General features: G+C 42.5%; 1 protein-coding gene across 6 annotated transcripts in view; it reads right to left on the reverse strand.

Moving 5' to 3' along the window:
• The window catches only part of TCP11L1 (t-complex 11 like 1), a 37,070-nt gene extending 29,274 nt beyond the window's left edge, over positions 1-7,796 (reverse strand). Inside the window, exons 1-3 of one of the 6 annotated variants that reach the window (XM_089521259.1) lie at positions 7,505-7,796; positions 2,529-2,633; positions 1,736-1,855 (exon numbers count right to left, since the gene is read on the reverse strand). Coding sequence is in view for 1 of the 6 variants with exons in the window: in XM_089521257.1 (XP_089377383.1) it covers positions 2,529-2,633; positions 6,771-6,822 (157 nt within the window). In the remaining 5 variants the exon portion in view is untranslated. Of the gene's footprint in view, positions 1-1,735; positions 1,856-2,492; positions 2,634-3,463; positions 3,484-6,770; positions 6,976-7,504 lie in introns of those variants that run through there. The other 5 variants (XM_089521258.1, XM_089521257.1, XM_089521255.1 and 2 more) reach the window with 5 other exon arrangements.
• Between the last annotated feature and the right edge of the window lie 7,687 nt (positions 7,797-15,483).

The following is a 15,483-nucleotide window of genomic DNA, read 5'->3' on the forward strand; positions in this document are numbered from 1 at the left end:
GCCGACATGAGGGAGTTAACAACAGCAAGGCAAGAGATAGTTAGAGGTGGTTTGTCATTGCCTTCCTCTGAAATGTAGCCAAAACCACTTGGTACTACCTGGTGATCTCCATTCCGAGTACTAACCAAGCCTGCTCAGCTTCCAAAATCAGACAAAATGTGTGCCTTCAGGGTATTTCAACCCAGATAAGGGCAGAAGGTAGAAATGCAGCCTACTACATTTTAGTACTAGGCAGAGAGAATATTCTGTCTCCTTTACACTCAGCAAAGAAATCAAATGAGTTGCAGGCTGCATGGAGTGCTGCATCCATTTTGTAAGTAATAATAACCCTGACATAATCTGTATGTCAAGTTATCAATTCAACATTATAAACAGAGACAGATATTTTCTATTATCATAAGATTCTGCAGTATTTTTGATTATTTATGCATAAGTGTTACCAAAGGTATTTTGAGAACATAGTGTAATATTGTGTGTCTGCAAGATGTGAGCAGGGCTGTTGATGATATGGTGACTTGGAAGTCCCTCATAATCATAGGGTCACCACAAGTCAAAGTAAACCTGATGGCAGTTGACAACAAAATATTGTGTTCTTTTCTAACTGGTGGATCACAATTCATGTCTACCATGTTTGCTACTTGGTCTCCAATAGTAGACCGACACTAAATAGATGCAAAATAAACCAAAGCAGCTACAAAAAGGTCTCCTTATCACAGGACAAACTGCTGATGATTGTCAGAAAGATCATGGTGGAAAAAGAAAATATAAAGTAATGTGATCTGTGTTTGAATTTTGAAAAGACAGAGGTTCGCTGAGTTGAAGTCACAGCTGTTATTCATTGAGGATTTATTAGCCTTCTAAATGTACATGCAGTGACTATTTTCTGGGAGTTTTGTGGCATCATTGCTTGTGAGCAACAATATTTGGAGGTTAGTAATTTGAGTGGCTAATTTACAAGACTGTACTTCTCCATGTACCAATGGAGTTTAGGAGAGTCTTAAACCTCATCTCATAACAAGATCAACAGTTACTCACACAGTGAAGAAGGGATACTTGTAAAGAGATGCCATGTATTTAGCAGGGCATAACCTCAAAGTAAATCAAAAAGACCTATGAAGAACACTGTCACTTCACATTCAGAATTTTAGAATCAGGGTGAGGGAAAAACATATCACTAATGTTGTTTTTGAACATGAGTACACACAACAAAATATGGTCTTTACTTGATAGTTAACCTGAATGTACACTGTCTTACACACACAATCTTGGCTTTAAGCCCAGTCTCTAATTAATGGCTGGTAATGCTCCACAGAAGAAAAACTCTGAATGAACAGATCAGATAGGAGCCCTCTCATGAAAACCTGTCAAAGTAAGAAGCCCTGGCCAATTGTAAAATTTTAAAAGCTGCACTTGATTAGTGAGACCTGAAGAAGATACAAGTACTAGACACTAAGAACAATCCAACTCAAAACCATCTGCCCTCCTTTAGTTCATTGTTTCAATTTCTTTTTCAGATTTATATTGGGCCTGATAACAGAAGCAGCACTCAATATCCCAGACTGAAACATCTTTTCATATAAGCAAACGCAAAATGTGTGATGCTCAAATGAAGGTTCCTTTGTAGACTTGAACAGCTTTATGATTTAATTTTTTTAAAAAAAAAGAATATCCTTTAGTCTCAATGTTAGAATTTGAATGTAAACGTCTGAATGGTAAAATTACAGTCGACACTTACATTTCACCTAGTGTTCTGAGAACAAGTCTTCAGTATATAGCACAAAGGCAGAAAGCCAGCAAAATGATGCGTTCTGAGACTGATTTCTACACCAGTAAAAAGCTAAGAAGAAAACAGGCTCTGCAGAAGAAATTCAAGATACCATTAAGTAAAGATGTGTATGAATATGGTACTCAAAGTCTCCAGAATTATGTAATTTTTAAGTAGACCATGTTTTTTTAATGCAACTTACAAGTAAATATGCAAGTACATATTTTCTGTAATGAGGGAAAATGAGGTCACAGTCACAGATTGAGTCACTATTTTAAAATGATAATTTCAGAGGAGTGTCCTGTTTTTCAGTTCTATTAAAATAATTAAAATAAAACAATGTCACTAGACATATCCATGATTAATGTTTATTTACAGTTCACAATATGTTGCCCAGTGTCCATCAGTGTTTCTGAATAGCTGGGCTATTTGTAATTTGTGAAGCTGAAAGGTAACAAGCCTGTAATATACTGGATTTTTCTGAGCATATTCAGTGGCTGAATAATGCCAATGTGACCAACTCCAACTGAATTTGATGGACATGATGACATTTTCTAGCATGCTTGGTTGGCCCAGCGATTAGGAATTGGACTGGATGGCTCTGTTATTTTATGTAGCGAAACAGAATTTAACAACTAAGCAGAATGACAGCCATGATGTGTGATCAACCTGAATCCTGCCAAGGATACTGCAAAGTAGTAAAGGGGCAAGTAAAAGTCCAGCATACACAGCAGAGGATAGAAAATTGTAGTTGCTGACTAACTATTTGGTTCTGAAACTGCTTCACCACGGTAATTCTTCTCCAGCAAACCTGTTGATTTCAGAGCCTCAAAGAGAGCTATGGGAACAATTTTGGTGCAGCAGATACCTGGACAAAGAAAAAGCAGAGAAGAATTGGGTTAAATCCAATTGTAAGAGCAGACTGATGCAAAAGTCACTTGCGTAGGTATTAAATTATCCTACCAAGTCTACGGTAGTTGGAACTAAGAATTAAATTTAGGCCTTGGTTTCCTATCCATGAAGCACTTTGAGTCACTGCTTTTGCTTTTTACATGGATGCTGTGACAGGCTCGGGCCTAAATTGAATCTCATGGTGGAAGAAAGGAGGGATATAAATCCTTGAAAATAATAATAATAAATTTTCTGTTTAGTCCTAACTAGAGTAGACCTGCTGAATCCACTATATTTATCTACCTGTTAACTCATCATTCAACAACTGACTGGTTTATTTCACCTGGGACTAAGCAACAGGATGCCAGTTCTGGCTTTAGTGCACAGTTCTCCCACCACTGTGTATATGTGCCTTCAAGTCACCTGTTGACTCATGGCAACTCCATTACTTTCATAGGGTTTTCTTAGGCAAAGAATACTCATGAGGTGACATTGATAGTTCCTTTCTCTGAAATATAGCCTATAGCCCTGGTATTTATTGGTGGTCCCTGCTCAGCTTCCAAGATCAGACAAGACTTGGTGCCTTTAGGGTATGTAGGCCCTTAAGTCTAACCAATACATACAGTGCTCAAGCTCAGAGATGGGGTGGCTTTGGAATACATGATGGGGTTCACATGAATGAATGCGCGCGCGCACACACACACACACACACACAACAAGCAAATAAAACACCACAACCCTCCAAATGGGAAAATAAAGGGGGAGAAAAGTTTCAATATACAGTAGGCTTCTTTCTGATGTCCTCACTTTCTGTGTGAAAAGTGTTCCTTCCATCAACACTTTTTTTCTTTAGCACAAAAATTTTCATTCAACAGTTTCTTCCTTGTAATATCTCATAACACCCCTGGCTGTTCGACAGTGGAACATACTTCCTCGGAGAGTGGTGGAGTCTCTCTCCTTGGAGGTCTTTAACCAGAGGCTGGATGGCCACCTGTCATGTATGCTTTGATTGAGAATTCCTGCATGGCAGGGGGTTGGACTGGATGGCCCTTGTGGTCTCTTCCAACTCTATGATTCTAATATCTTATAATACCCTTTCCCCTCCACATATAGTTCTCCATCTTATCCTCATTTTCCCTGTTTAATCCATCTTTCCTCTTTCCCCAGCTTGTTGGCTTGTTTTTCCTCCCCATCATTCCAAAGTCCCACATACCTCTCCCTTTCCCCTTTTCCAATGTCAGCCTTTTCAGTTTTGCTTGTTCTTTTTGTAGATGTACAGTTTTCTTTTCCTTTTTTATCCCACAATTTCAATTAGAAAAAATGAGGCTTAATTTCAGTCAAGACTTCAAAGACTTCAGAAGCTCTATCAGAGTGGTGGTGGGGTCACACAGAAAGTAAATGTGATGGGGGAGGCAACAAAAACTGCCTATATATACTATATATATATATATATATATATATATATATATCCCCTACCCTTAATCACAACAGCAAATATTGAGGAATATATAGTTCAGAGACTATTTTTTTTTTAGACAGGTTTAAGTCCAGACAGCTCTCAAGTAACTAGAGCCTGAAAGGAAGAGAGAGAATAAGAAGACCACGGGCCCTTTTGCACTACACAATTATATCACTATGATTCCACTTTAGTTGCCATGGTTCCATCCTATGGAATCCTGGGATTTGCAGTTTAGGGAGGCTTCACCAGATTGCTAGGATTCCTCAAGATGGAACCACAACAGCTAACATGAAATCACAGTACTAAAACCACGTAGTGTGAAACAGCCCCTGAACACACCAAAGGGACCAGAATCTTTCCATTCACGTCTCCATTTCTTCCTGCCACACGATTCCTCTCTGCCCCATATTAATAGAAATAAATTAATAAGATCCAAACCAGGTGGAATTATAATAACCAGACAGTTTCACTATATTAAAAATGAGCTTGTGCTCTTTCCACTATCACAAAACTGCCTTTGAAAATATACAAAAGGTTACAAATAAAGAAGAAGCAAGCCTTTTGTAGAGATCCCCATTCTGTTATCGAACAGTTGATGCTAGAAGCACAGCCAACAGGTTTTTCCAGAATTTGTGCTGGATTTGGCCTAAAGCAATAGGAAAAAATGAGATGTTTCTTGGGTTTTTATTTATTTTACATCATGACTAAACTCTATTTTGTAATGATCTCTGTAAACTAATAATTTTATAATAGTTTACAGAGATCTCTAGAAATGAGCTTTGTCATGCTGTAAAGTAAACAGCATGTGTGAGACAACTCAAACAAGCAGCAAACACAAAGTTAAGAATATGAGGTTAGAAAATTCTTGTTTGTGTTACACTACGTTCTCTACCCTGCCACCCACCAATGTAGTGCATAAACATTTCTAAACAGATTAAGAAAGGTTGGATAGGGTTTGCAACTGAAATGGATGAACATAAATAATACTATAGAAATGAAATACAGTATTTCTTCTTGGTAGAAGGAGGGTTGTTGCACAAAGCACAATTAATAATTAAATTTTGTCCCATTATATTCTGGGCAACTGTGATGTTCTGAAGCCTAGTTTCAGGTCTGTATAAACCTTGGGCAAGTCAGTCTCATTCTCAGAGGATGGCAGTGGCAAACGTCCTCTGAACAAATCTTGCCAAGAAAACCTCCAGCCTTAAGACTGGCCTAAATAGGTAATGACTTGAAGGCACACAACAACAACAACAACAAATAAGGTGAACAAAAAATATCCCCTAACACTTATCCTGAAACTGAAAGATTTAAGGCAAGGATGAAGGGGTGAGAACCATGCGTCCAACTTTTACAACCACTTACCTGGGAGTAATCTCCATGGAATTTAATGGGGCTTATTTCTGAGTAAATACATATCTATGGTAGCAGTGTTGGCCATACAGCAAAGTAAAGAACCAGATTCAAGACAAGATCTCCAAGGCAATATCTTTTTGTCTTGCTACTGGGATTCAAAGTTTATTTCCCAGACTGAATCTCCCAGTACTCGCATGGCCAGAAGCAGGAGCCCATTTGCATGAATACTCTTCCATACTATCTGAACTGAGGACAGCAAAAACCACAACATCCTGGCCAAATGGAGATTTGTGACTAATATTGTCAATTTTTCCCCTTTTCTTTCTCCTTCGTCAATTTTAACACCATTGCCTGATGAAAAAGCTAGTGGAGCTTTGAAAGCACGAAACAGATAAAATGTGGATTTTGGTTGTCCCCATAAAGGTATTGCTGTTTTCTGGATTCTGGATGATACTGTACTGAGTGATGATACTATTCTGTACTGACATGTAAGATTCTCCAGTCCTGGAACAATGGCTAGCAATCCATGAACAAAAGTGTAACCAATATGCATTTTAATTTTTAATTAGGGCATGTTTGCCTATAATATGATTGCTTTAAGAATGATAAAAATGGTGGTGTTCCCCCACTCTTTCCATGCATGCTGACATCCCAGCCCTGGCAATAAGCAGGGGCTCCATGGGGGCAATTAATGCCAGATGTGCCCATGCATGGAGGGCCACCCAGGGCCAGGGTGACCAGATGTCCTAACCACAAAGGAGGGCAAGGCAGCGCAAAATGGATAGCGCTCAAGAAGGACGGCATGGACAAATAAAAAGGCCTTGATCTCCTTTGTGGTTATGACATCTGGTCACGCTGCCCGGATGGCATGGGTGGCAGAGACTGGGAGCCTCTTTTTTGTTCCCATCCACATCCTAAGGCAGGAAGAAGACAACCTGGCGGCAAAAAAGACCAATGAAAACAACACCCCTCTGGAGGATCTAAATACCCTAAGGGCACCAGATCTTGGAAGCTAAGCAGGGTCAGAGATGGTTGGGACTTGGAGGGGAGACTGTCAACAAATGGCAGCTGCTGTAGGCTATATTTCAGAGGAAGGAATTGGCAAAACCACCTCTGAATAACTCCTTGCCTAAGAAAACCCTGTGAAATTCATGGGGTTGCTGTAAGTCAACAGGAGACTGGAAGGCACCTCTCTCTCCCACAGGCAGCCCTGGGACACAAGGGGACCACAGGCCCTCTTCTTCTGTCCAGAAAGAAAAACAATCATGTCTCCCATTCTGAGCCTGGCTAAGGGATTACATTCACAGCTTTTATCTGGCCATTTCTTCCATTTTCCTTGAATGTCATCCATTCTGTGGAGCCTTGTCCTCCTTTGCGCTTAGGACAGGTGGGCTCATCCTCCTGTCTAGAAAGCCAACCGGGGCTGGACTGCCCTCTGGGCCATGAGAGCCCCGCTGGGAGAGACTGGGGCCTCACAGGCTCTCAGCCTCCTCAGGGGAAGAAGAAGGCCAGGGCAGACCCCCTCTGAGAAAGACCCATGATGCTGCTGGATTCATGACCTTTCAGGTCGCCATAACGTCAGGAAGGCAGACCAGAGCAACAGCAGCAGCAACAACATCCTTCTGCCTCATGGAGGGAGGGAGGGAAGGACATAAACTGACTGGATGGAATAGGGAAGCCCTGGAGGAGCCTTGCCTACAGGGAAACTTTGGAGGAGCCTTGCCCCTAGAGCATCACCGGGAAGCCCTGGAGGAGCCCTGCCCAGAGTGGGCAGGCGTGGCTCTTCCACGGGGGCCATCTCCCCCAGGACAATGAAACCCTGCCATCTGCAAGGCTCCTATGGGCAGGTGCTGCCATGTCTTCCAATGCCCAAGAGCACTGCCGTGCCAATCTCCTTAGTCCTGCTGAACAGGGAGGGCCTGGGGGGTTCCTCCTGGGCAGAAGGCTGGGGAAGAGGAGGGGGGAGGGAGGGAGACGGAGGGCCCAGGCTGGCCCCTGATGCCCCCCTCCCCCTCCTCCCGGCCTGCGCTTACCTCCTTGAGGCGAGGCCAGGCCAGGCGAGGCGAGGGGGCTCTAGTCTGGGCGCCGCCCTGCCCTCCTGCTCCTCCTCTCCTGGGCGCCGACCGACTGCAGGGGAAAGGGCAGCAACAACACAAACACCGGCCGGCGAGAGAAGAGAAGGAAAGCGGCGCCAGGTGCGGGGAGGCCCCTCGTCCTCTGGTCCCCGCCTCCGCCTCCCTCCCCTCAGGGCCAGCGGGGACAGACAGCCAGCGCCTGCGGAGGGACCGGAATGGATGACGTTCCCTCAGAGGGCGCCGCCATTTTGGGGCTGGGAAGCGGGAGGAGGAGACGCCTCTCAGTCCTCCTGCCTCAGGAAGAGAGCAGACAGAGGACGAGCCCAGGCCCCTTCGCTGGCAGCCTCTGCCCCTGCTTCTTCCCCAGCCCTTTCCAGACCCCCCCCCCTTGGGCCCTCGTGGCGCTCAGGAGGAGGAGCCCGACTAGAGATGGAAGAGACACAAGGGCCCTGATCCAGTCCAACCCCCTTCTGCCATGCAGGAACTCTCAATCAAAGCATCCCCATTGACAGATGGCCATCCAGCCTCCGTTTGAAGACCTCCAAGGAGGGAGACTCCACTACACTCCTAGGAAGTGTGTTCCACTGTCGAACAGCCCTTACTGTCAGGAAGTTCCTCCTAATGTTGAGGTGGAATCTCTTTTCCTGCAGCTTGCATCCATTGCTCCGGGTCCTGTTCTCTGGAGCAGCAGAAAACAAGCTTGCTCCCTCCTCAATATGACATCCCTTCAAGTATTTAAATAGGGCTATCATATCACCTCTTAACCTTCTTTTCTCCAGGCTAAACATCCCCAGCTCCCTAAGGCATTCCTCATAGGGCATGGTTTCAAGACACTTCACCATTTTAGTTGCCCTCCTTTGGACACGCTCCAGTTTCTCAATGTCCTTTTTGAATTATGGTGCCCAGAACTGGACACAGTATTCCAGGTGGGGCCTGACCAAAGCAGAATAGAGTGGCACTATTACTTCCCTTGATCTAGACACTATACTTCTATTGATGCAGCCTAACATCGCATTGGCCTTGTTAGCTGCTGCATCGCACTGTTGACTCATGTTCAACTTGTGGTCACTCGGACTCCTACATGTCAGGGCCTCAAGAAAAATTAGGGGGGGAGCCATTTTTGTCAGTGTTTTTCCTAAATCATGCTAAAATAAAAGATTGCATAATTGGTCCTTTTTCCCCAATTTTTCTTGTTTGGGTGGTGGTGGGTGAGTGCACCTGTCACAGGGCACGGGGGAAGGTGAGCCCCCTGCAACAAACTTTAGTATTTAACTGTGAAGAACTAGGTATAGCTATGAAATTGGAGATCAGACAGAGGGAAACTGGGTAAGAAAAAGCCATACTCCCGCAAAGTTGCTCAATTGCACTGAAGATGTTCAGACAATGGGCTTTATTGCACATGGGGAAAACAGGGGGTTTAAAAAGCCACTTTCCCGGGAAAGTTGTGCAGTCACTGCTAAGATTATCACATGATGTTGCGATTAGAGAGATCTTACCCAGGGAATAACCAGACAATAACCAGCAACAAATCTTTCACAGGGAAATTTATTCCCTGTTTATTCCCAGGATAAATCCTCTAATTCTGATGCATGTGAAAATCTTCATCACAATCATGCAACTTTCCCAGGAAAATTACAGTTTAAAACCCAGATTCTCCCCACATGTGATAAACTCCGACATCACACTTATCCAGGACTTGACCCATGAAGATCCAGGAATGCTCCAGCAACAAACTATTCCCAGGACTTCCCTGGGAATGGTTTGTTGCTGGAGCATTTCTAGGTCTTCATCAGATAAGTCCTGAATAAACGCTCTGTGTCTGAATATCCAGCTCAATTGCACAACTTTGATAGGAGAATGCCTTTTACTCCTGGCTCCTCCCCGGTCTGATAATCTCTTAAATTGTAGGAAGCTATACAGTTGGCCCTCCACATTTGCAGCTCTGACTTTTGTGGATTGGATTATTTGCGGTTTTGATTATTTTTAATTTGTGGTTTTTCCACATTCACAGAGGGGCCTTCACCCATAACCCTAGCGAATGTGGAGGGAGCACTGAGGATCCCGTGGACAGCCAAAAAGACAAATAAATGGGTCCTCAACAATTGCCACCATGTCTCTTATTATACTTAGGCAGAAAAAATGAAACGCACAGATATAGGATGCAGGACAACTGGCTTGAAAACAGTACTTACAAAAGGGATTTAGGAGCCTTAGCAGACCAAGAGCTGAACATGAGTGAACAGTGTGATGCAGCAGATAAAAATGTGATTCTAGGCTGCATCAATAGGATCTAGGATCTAGACTGAGGGAAGTAATAATACAACTCTATTCTGCTTTGGTCAGACCTCACCTGGAGTACTGTGTCCTGTTGTGGGCACCACAATTCAAGAAAGATATTGACAAGTGGAGGGTTTTGAGAAGAGGGTGACCCAAAAGGTGAAAGGTCTGGAAACCATGACCTATGAGGAGCGGCTTAGGGAGCTGGGTATGTTTAGCCTGGAGAAGAGAAAGTTAAGAGGTGATATGATAGCTGTGTTTAAATATTTGAAGAGATGTCATACTGAAAATGGGGCAGGTTTGTTTTCTGCAGCTCCAGAGAAAAGGACCCAGAGCAATGGATTCACACTATAGGAAAAGAGATTCCACCTAACATTGGGAAGAACTTCCAGACAGTAAGAGCTGTTTCATATGCTGCCTTGGGGTATGGTGATGTCTTCTTCTTTTGGGGTTTTTCAACAGAGATTGGCTGGCCATCTGTAAGGAGTGCTGTGGCAGAATATTCCAGTTCTGTGATTTATTAATCCTATATTTGTTCTTCGGAGGATATAAGATAATGGGTTGTGGAGGAATTGATTTTCTTCCCTCCATGTAATAATTTTATTGTCCAGAACATAAGTCTATTGCTGTCACCCTGCTGGAAGAATTATTAGTATTCTTAGTAGACTTCTGAGATTAATCCATAGATATCCCTTTTCCTCGATATAACCCCTACCCCCAATCAGGTTAAAATAAGAATATACGAAAAGCCATGCTGGATCTCAAATCAGAGACCTATCTAGGCTAGAAGCCTAGAGAACACTCAGGCCAGAGTCTCCTCTAGTCCAGCATTTTATTCATACAATAGCAAACCAGTTGCCCAGAAAGGGAGCCCATCAGCAGCACATGAATGCAACGGCACCCTCATGCTTTCAGCAACCAAGATGCAGAGGCATACTGCCTCTAATACTGGAGGGACTATAAATCCACTGTGACTAGTAGTCACATTCACAATCATTCATCAAATTCAAATGGCTTCTGTTCTGTGGATCTGAATGATATTTTACCACTGCCTGGAAATTTCCCACAGCTCAAACTTGGTTTCCATCCAGAAAAGAATGGGAACACTTCTGGGAGGGATGTATTAGCCCAGAGAGCAGGCCAAAAAGAGAAGTGATAGCTTTTTACCTAGATAAACAGATAATAAACTGCTTTTACAGGTATGAAAGAACACCCTAAACAAAAAACAAAAAAACCCACCAGCCTACTACTAATCAATTGCCTAAAAAGGAGCAAATTTTGAATCCTCAGGCTAACCATTTTATGTAAAAATACTGAGGGGAAAGTTAGGAGCCAGCAAGTCCTAAAGAGAAAACATGATTTCAGCATTACTTGAGACCATTATAATCAGCCATTTGAACAAAAGGCCAAAAATGCAGGACCAAGCTGAAAATGATACCATCAGGTAAGAAAGCCAACCATGGGACAAAGCAGTTACTAAAATGCAAGATACCTTTCAGAATCAGATTGGCTCAGTCTCCACTGTGTATTCAGTAGACTCCTAAGAACCTGTGTGATACCGGCTTCTACCTTCCTAGCTTCCTACCTAGCTGCAGGATAAAAATACATTTTTGTTCCAATAGGTCTTGCAATTAGGAAAAAAAACAACAACACTTGAGCGTGGGAATAAAATGTAGCTGGTAGTGACAGGACTGGCCAAAAAATTGTCTGGGACAACAGAAACAGCAGTTGTTTATATCTTTTTTTAAAAAAAGAATCTGCAGCAACAAATACCATCATCTCTAGCAATCTCTGGACATATTTGGCTTAGCTGGAGGAGTTCATAGCCTCATTTGAAATCCCACCAGGCTCCATTTTGTTCCAGGAGACAACTTGCTTCATTAACAGAAAAAACCTGGCTTGCTATGCCATGAAGAAACAGCCAAAGGGCCCATTCACACTTGTACTGATCTGGGGACTCTTTGGGGATGCTGTCGTGAATCGATCAGGTTCATAGTTCTCACTATGTTTTCCAGGACTGAATTTTTTGTTCCCCTTTCACACTCGCGGTCTGAACAGGTTGCCTTTGCCCCCTCGGTGGGTTGGGGCTAAAATGCCCTGGGAGGTGAGCGGTCTGTGGGAGGGCTCCTTCTTGTTGTTGTTGTTGTGTGCCTTTAAGTCATTTCTGATTTGGCTGACCCCAAGATCATGGGTTTTTTCTTGGCAGGTTTCTTCAGAGAGGGTTTGCCATTGCCATCCTCTGAGGCTGAGAGAATGTGACTTGCCCAAGGTCACTATGGCCGAGCCAGGATTCAAACCCTGGTCTCCAGAGTTGTAGCCCAATGCTCATACCATTGCACAACATTGTCTTTCTAAAGAAGGAAGCCGGGGGTGGGGTGAGGGAAAAGGAAGTGGTGGCAGCAACAGCAGCTGTCAGGGGGGCAAGAGGAAGACCAGGGGGAGCAAGAGAAAGGAGGAAACTTTCCACACGATCCAGATTGATGCAGTAATGCATTCTCACGACACTACCTAAGATCTGGATCATTGTGGGCCCCCCAAAAAGAAGTGGTAAGGGACCCAGTGCAAAAGCACTGGGTTAAATGCGTATTTTTTTGTGCGCCCCTCCACAAACTGCACCAAGTGCAGTCGGGGCCAATATGAATTCCAACGAAATAACCTGGGTTCTACACTAGGTTATTTCGTAGTGTGAATGGGCACCTAGGCACTCAAGCTATTGGGTTAGAAGAAAATGGCAGAATATGGTTTGTTTCAAACCAGCAAAGGCAGTAAGGAAATGACCTTCCTTCCCCTTGAACACAATATGTGTGAGTGCAGCAGTCCTCAGCTGCCTATGTATTGCCTAATCTCTGTATCAGCATCATGATCTGGAGGTATGGGATATTTTAACGCATATGCTAACATTCCCTTATCAAGCAAGAGTTACAAAAGGAAACCATTATTTTGCACTTGTGGAGTAGGAAGGAAAAAAAATCTTATTAGCAAATATAAACAATAATTGACTGCCAAGTCCTGCTAGAACGTGGACTTATACTTTAGTTATCAAGAGAAAATACATATACCTCAGTTAACAAATCATCTGGCTAAGCTCCCTTTTATAAAGATTTTTTTATACCTGCCCATCCAATTTTCCTCTTTATCCTGTCTATCTGGAAGTTTTTTTTAGCAGCTTCAACATTTTAAACAGCATCAGTTGAAGGGGCTGGAGAAACACAGACTTTTGAAGTCAGTTTGTGCTAGAGTATCTGCAGTAAACAATGAAATAAACCCTGAGCTGGGAGATATGTATGTAAATATGTATACCTGCTTACATCAGGCAAAGGAGACAACAGCGGCCTCTAGAATCCCTTACTGAGCAAAACAGAAAAAGGGAAACCAGATAAATCTGCCTTACTTGCTCCCCTCAGCATGTTGAAAAAGCATAAATTGTTAAATTTGGCTACCAAAATGAAAATCCTAGGTGGAAGCTGAAGAAAGTAAAAAGTTTTCCCTGGATTAATTCTGGAAGGAGCTTTCAGGTGATCTTTAGGTTAAACATGTTTTTATTTAGCTATGCAAGGCTCACCTGACCTGGTTGTTTCCTTTTACAAGTGTATATTTTGTTAGTTTTAAATAAAGTTTAAATAATGTGGATCTTCTGCATCCACATTTGGGGCCCTTTCATGCTATGCAGTTATAGTAATATGATTCCACTTACCTGCCATGGTTACATTCTATGGTGGTGGTGGTGGTTAACTGCCCTTGAGTCGATCCCAGCTCATGGCGACCCTGTGGACAAGACATCTCCAAGACCCCCTATCCTCCACTGCTCTGTTCAGGACCCACAGACTCAACCCTGTGACTTTCCTCATTGAGTCTAGCTTTTTCTACTGCCTTCTATCTTCCCAAGCTTTATTGTCCCTTCTAATGAGTCATGCCTTCTCATGATGTGACCAAAGTATGACACCCTCGGTTTTGTCATACTGGCTTCCAGGGGTAATTCAGGCCTGATCTGTTTTAGAACCCATCTGTCTGTCTTTTTGGCTCTCCATTGTGTCCTCAGCACTCTTCTCTAGCACATATCAAATGAGTGGATTTTTTTCCTGTCTGCCTTCTTCACTGTCTAGCTCTCACATCTGTACATGGTGATGGGACATACAATGGATTAAATGATTCTAATTATAGTGTTCAATTGCCTATCTTTGCACTTTAGGATCTTACCTAGTTCTTTCAAAGCTGCCCTTTCCATTCCTAGTCTCCTGATTTCTTGACTACAATCTCCCTTCTGATCAATATTTGATCTGAGGTTTGGGAAATTTTTCACTATTTCCATTTCCTTAGTGTCTAAGTTGAATTTATGTAGACCCTCCATGGTCATTATTTTTGTTTTCTTTGTTTAGCAGTAATCTTACCTTTGGACATTCTTCTTTAACTTTCCTTAGTACTTTTTCTAAGTCCATGATGTTTCTGGTATTATAGTGTCATCTGCACATCTTAGATTGTTGATGTTCCTTCCTCCTAGTAGCCTAACTGATACTAGTATTGTTCTTTTTGTCGTTGCTCTTTAGAAGTTCATTTGGCATTCACTTATAAAAAGTATTTTACATGAACCATTTGAACTTGGAATTCTGAGTACCAGGCTAAACCATTTACATCAAAAACAGGTCTATTAGCATGGATACCTTAAATCTACCTCATCATAAGAACAAGAATGCAGATTAAAGATATCCAAGCTGTATTCTGCATTCTTATTACCTTGATGATATATTTTGAAGTCAGTTGCCTTCTGACTATTAAATAAATATTTGAACTTTAGAGTTAATGAATTAAGTATGAACTAGAAAAAAAACCACTGTAACAATATTTTCAGTAGGACACACTGGAAACTTTTACTCATGTTTGGCCTATTTAAGAATGTTATTGGTCTTAATCTCCCATGGTTCAACACAATAACATCTACTAATCATCAGTCTTCCTGAACAGATGCAAATTCTTGTGTCCATGTAAGGTCAGAAGTAGTTGTAGAGCACCAATGGTGATTTATAAGTACACTTTCTTAGTCATAGAAGGTACACTGAAGCCTGCTATGCCACGGTCCAGTAGATTTCTCCTACAGATTTATGTGGATGTTCCCTAGACCATGACCAGACTTATGTTTTAAAACTGTTCTTTCCAGATCACCATCACCTGCAGTTTTATATCTGTAAACAGATATGCCATTAACACAAGTTTATTAGTGATTCTGATGGAGATGGTGGCTGCCCACAAAAATCCCGAAAGCACCTTGGTAAGAGTTTTGTAAGGCAGTTTACACAATCCTGGCCTCTATGGATTGCTTACCTTCTGAGTGGGCACTTAGCCACTTCTTAGTCCACATCATCTAGTTCAGTTAGCAAAAGTAAAATGATTTTTTAAAAAATGCCCCTGAATCCTAATGTAAGTGTTATTATTGTATGTTAGGATTCCATATAAACAATAAAGATGATAGATGTGTACCCAAGGTTCATCTGAACCAGAAATGTCCTAGAAGTGGAGCAGACAAAGTATGGCCCATGGTCACATGCCGTTCTGCAAGGGAGGTTTTGTAGCCCCCAGGGGTCAATTTTTTGGGGTTTCACTGTAGAATGCCCAAATATACTCTAGGAGTGTGTGGAGGGGCATTTCCACCACAGTTGGGACCCCTA

Source organism: Sceloporus occidentalis, unplaced genomic scaffold (genome assembly GCF_023333645.1).
Source record: "Sceloporus occidentalis isolate IW3139 unplaced genomic scaffold, rSceOcc1.0.p SCAF_4, whole genome shotgun sequence".
In the NCBI taxonomy this organism is placed as follows: domain Eukaryota; kingdom Metazoa; phylum Chordata; class Lepidosauria; order Squamata; family Phrynosomatidae; genus Sceloporus; species Sceloporus occidentalis.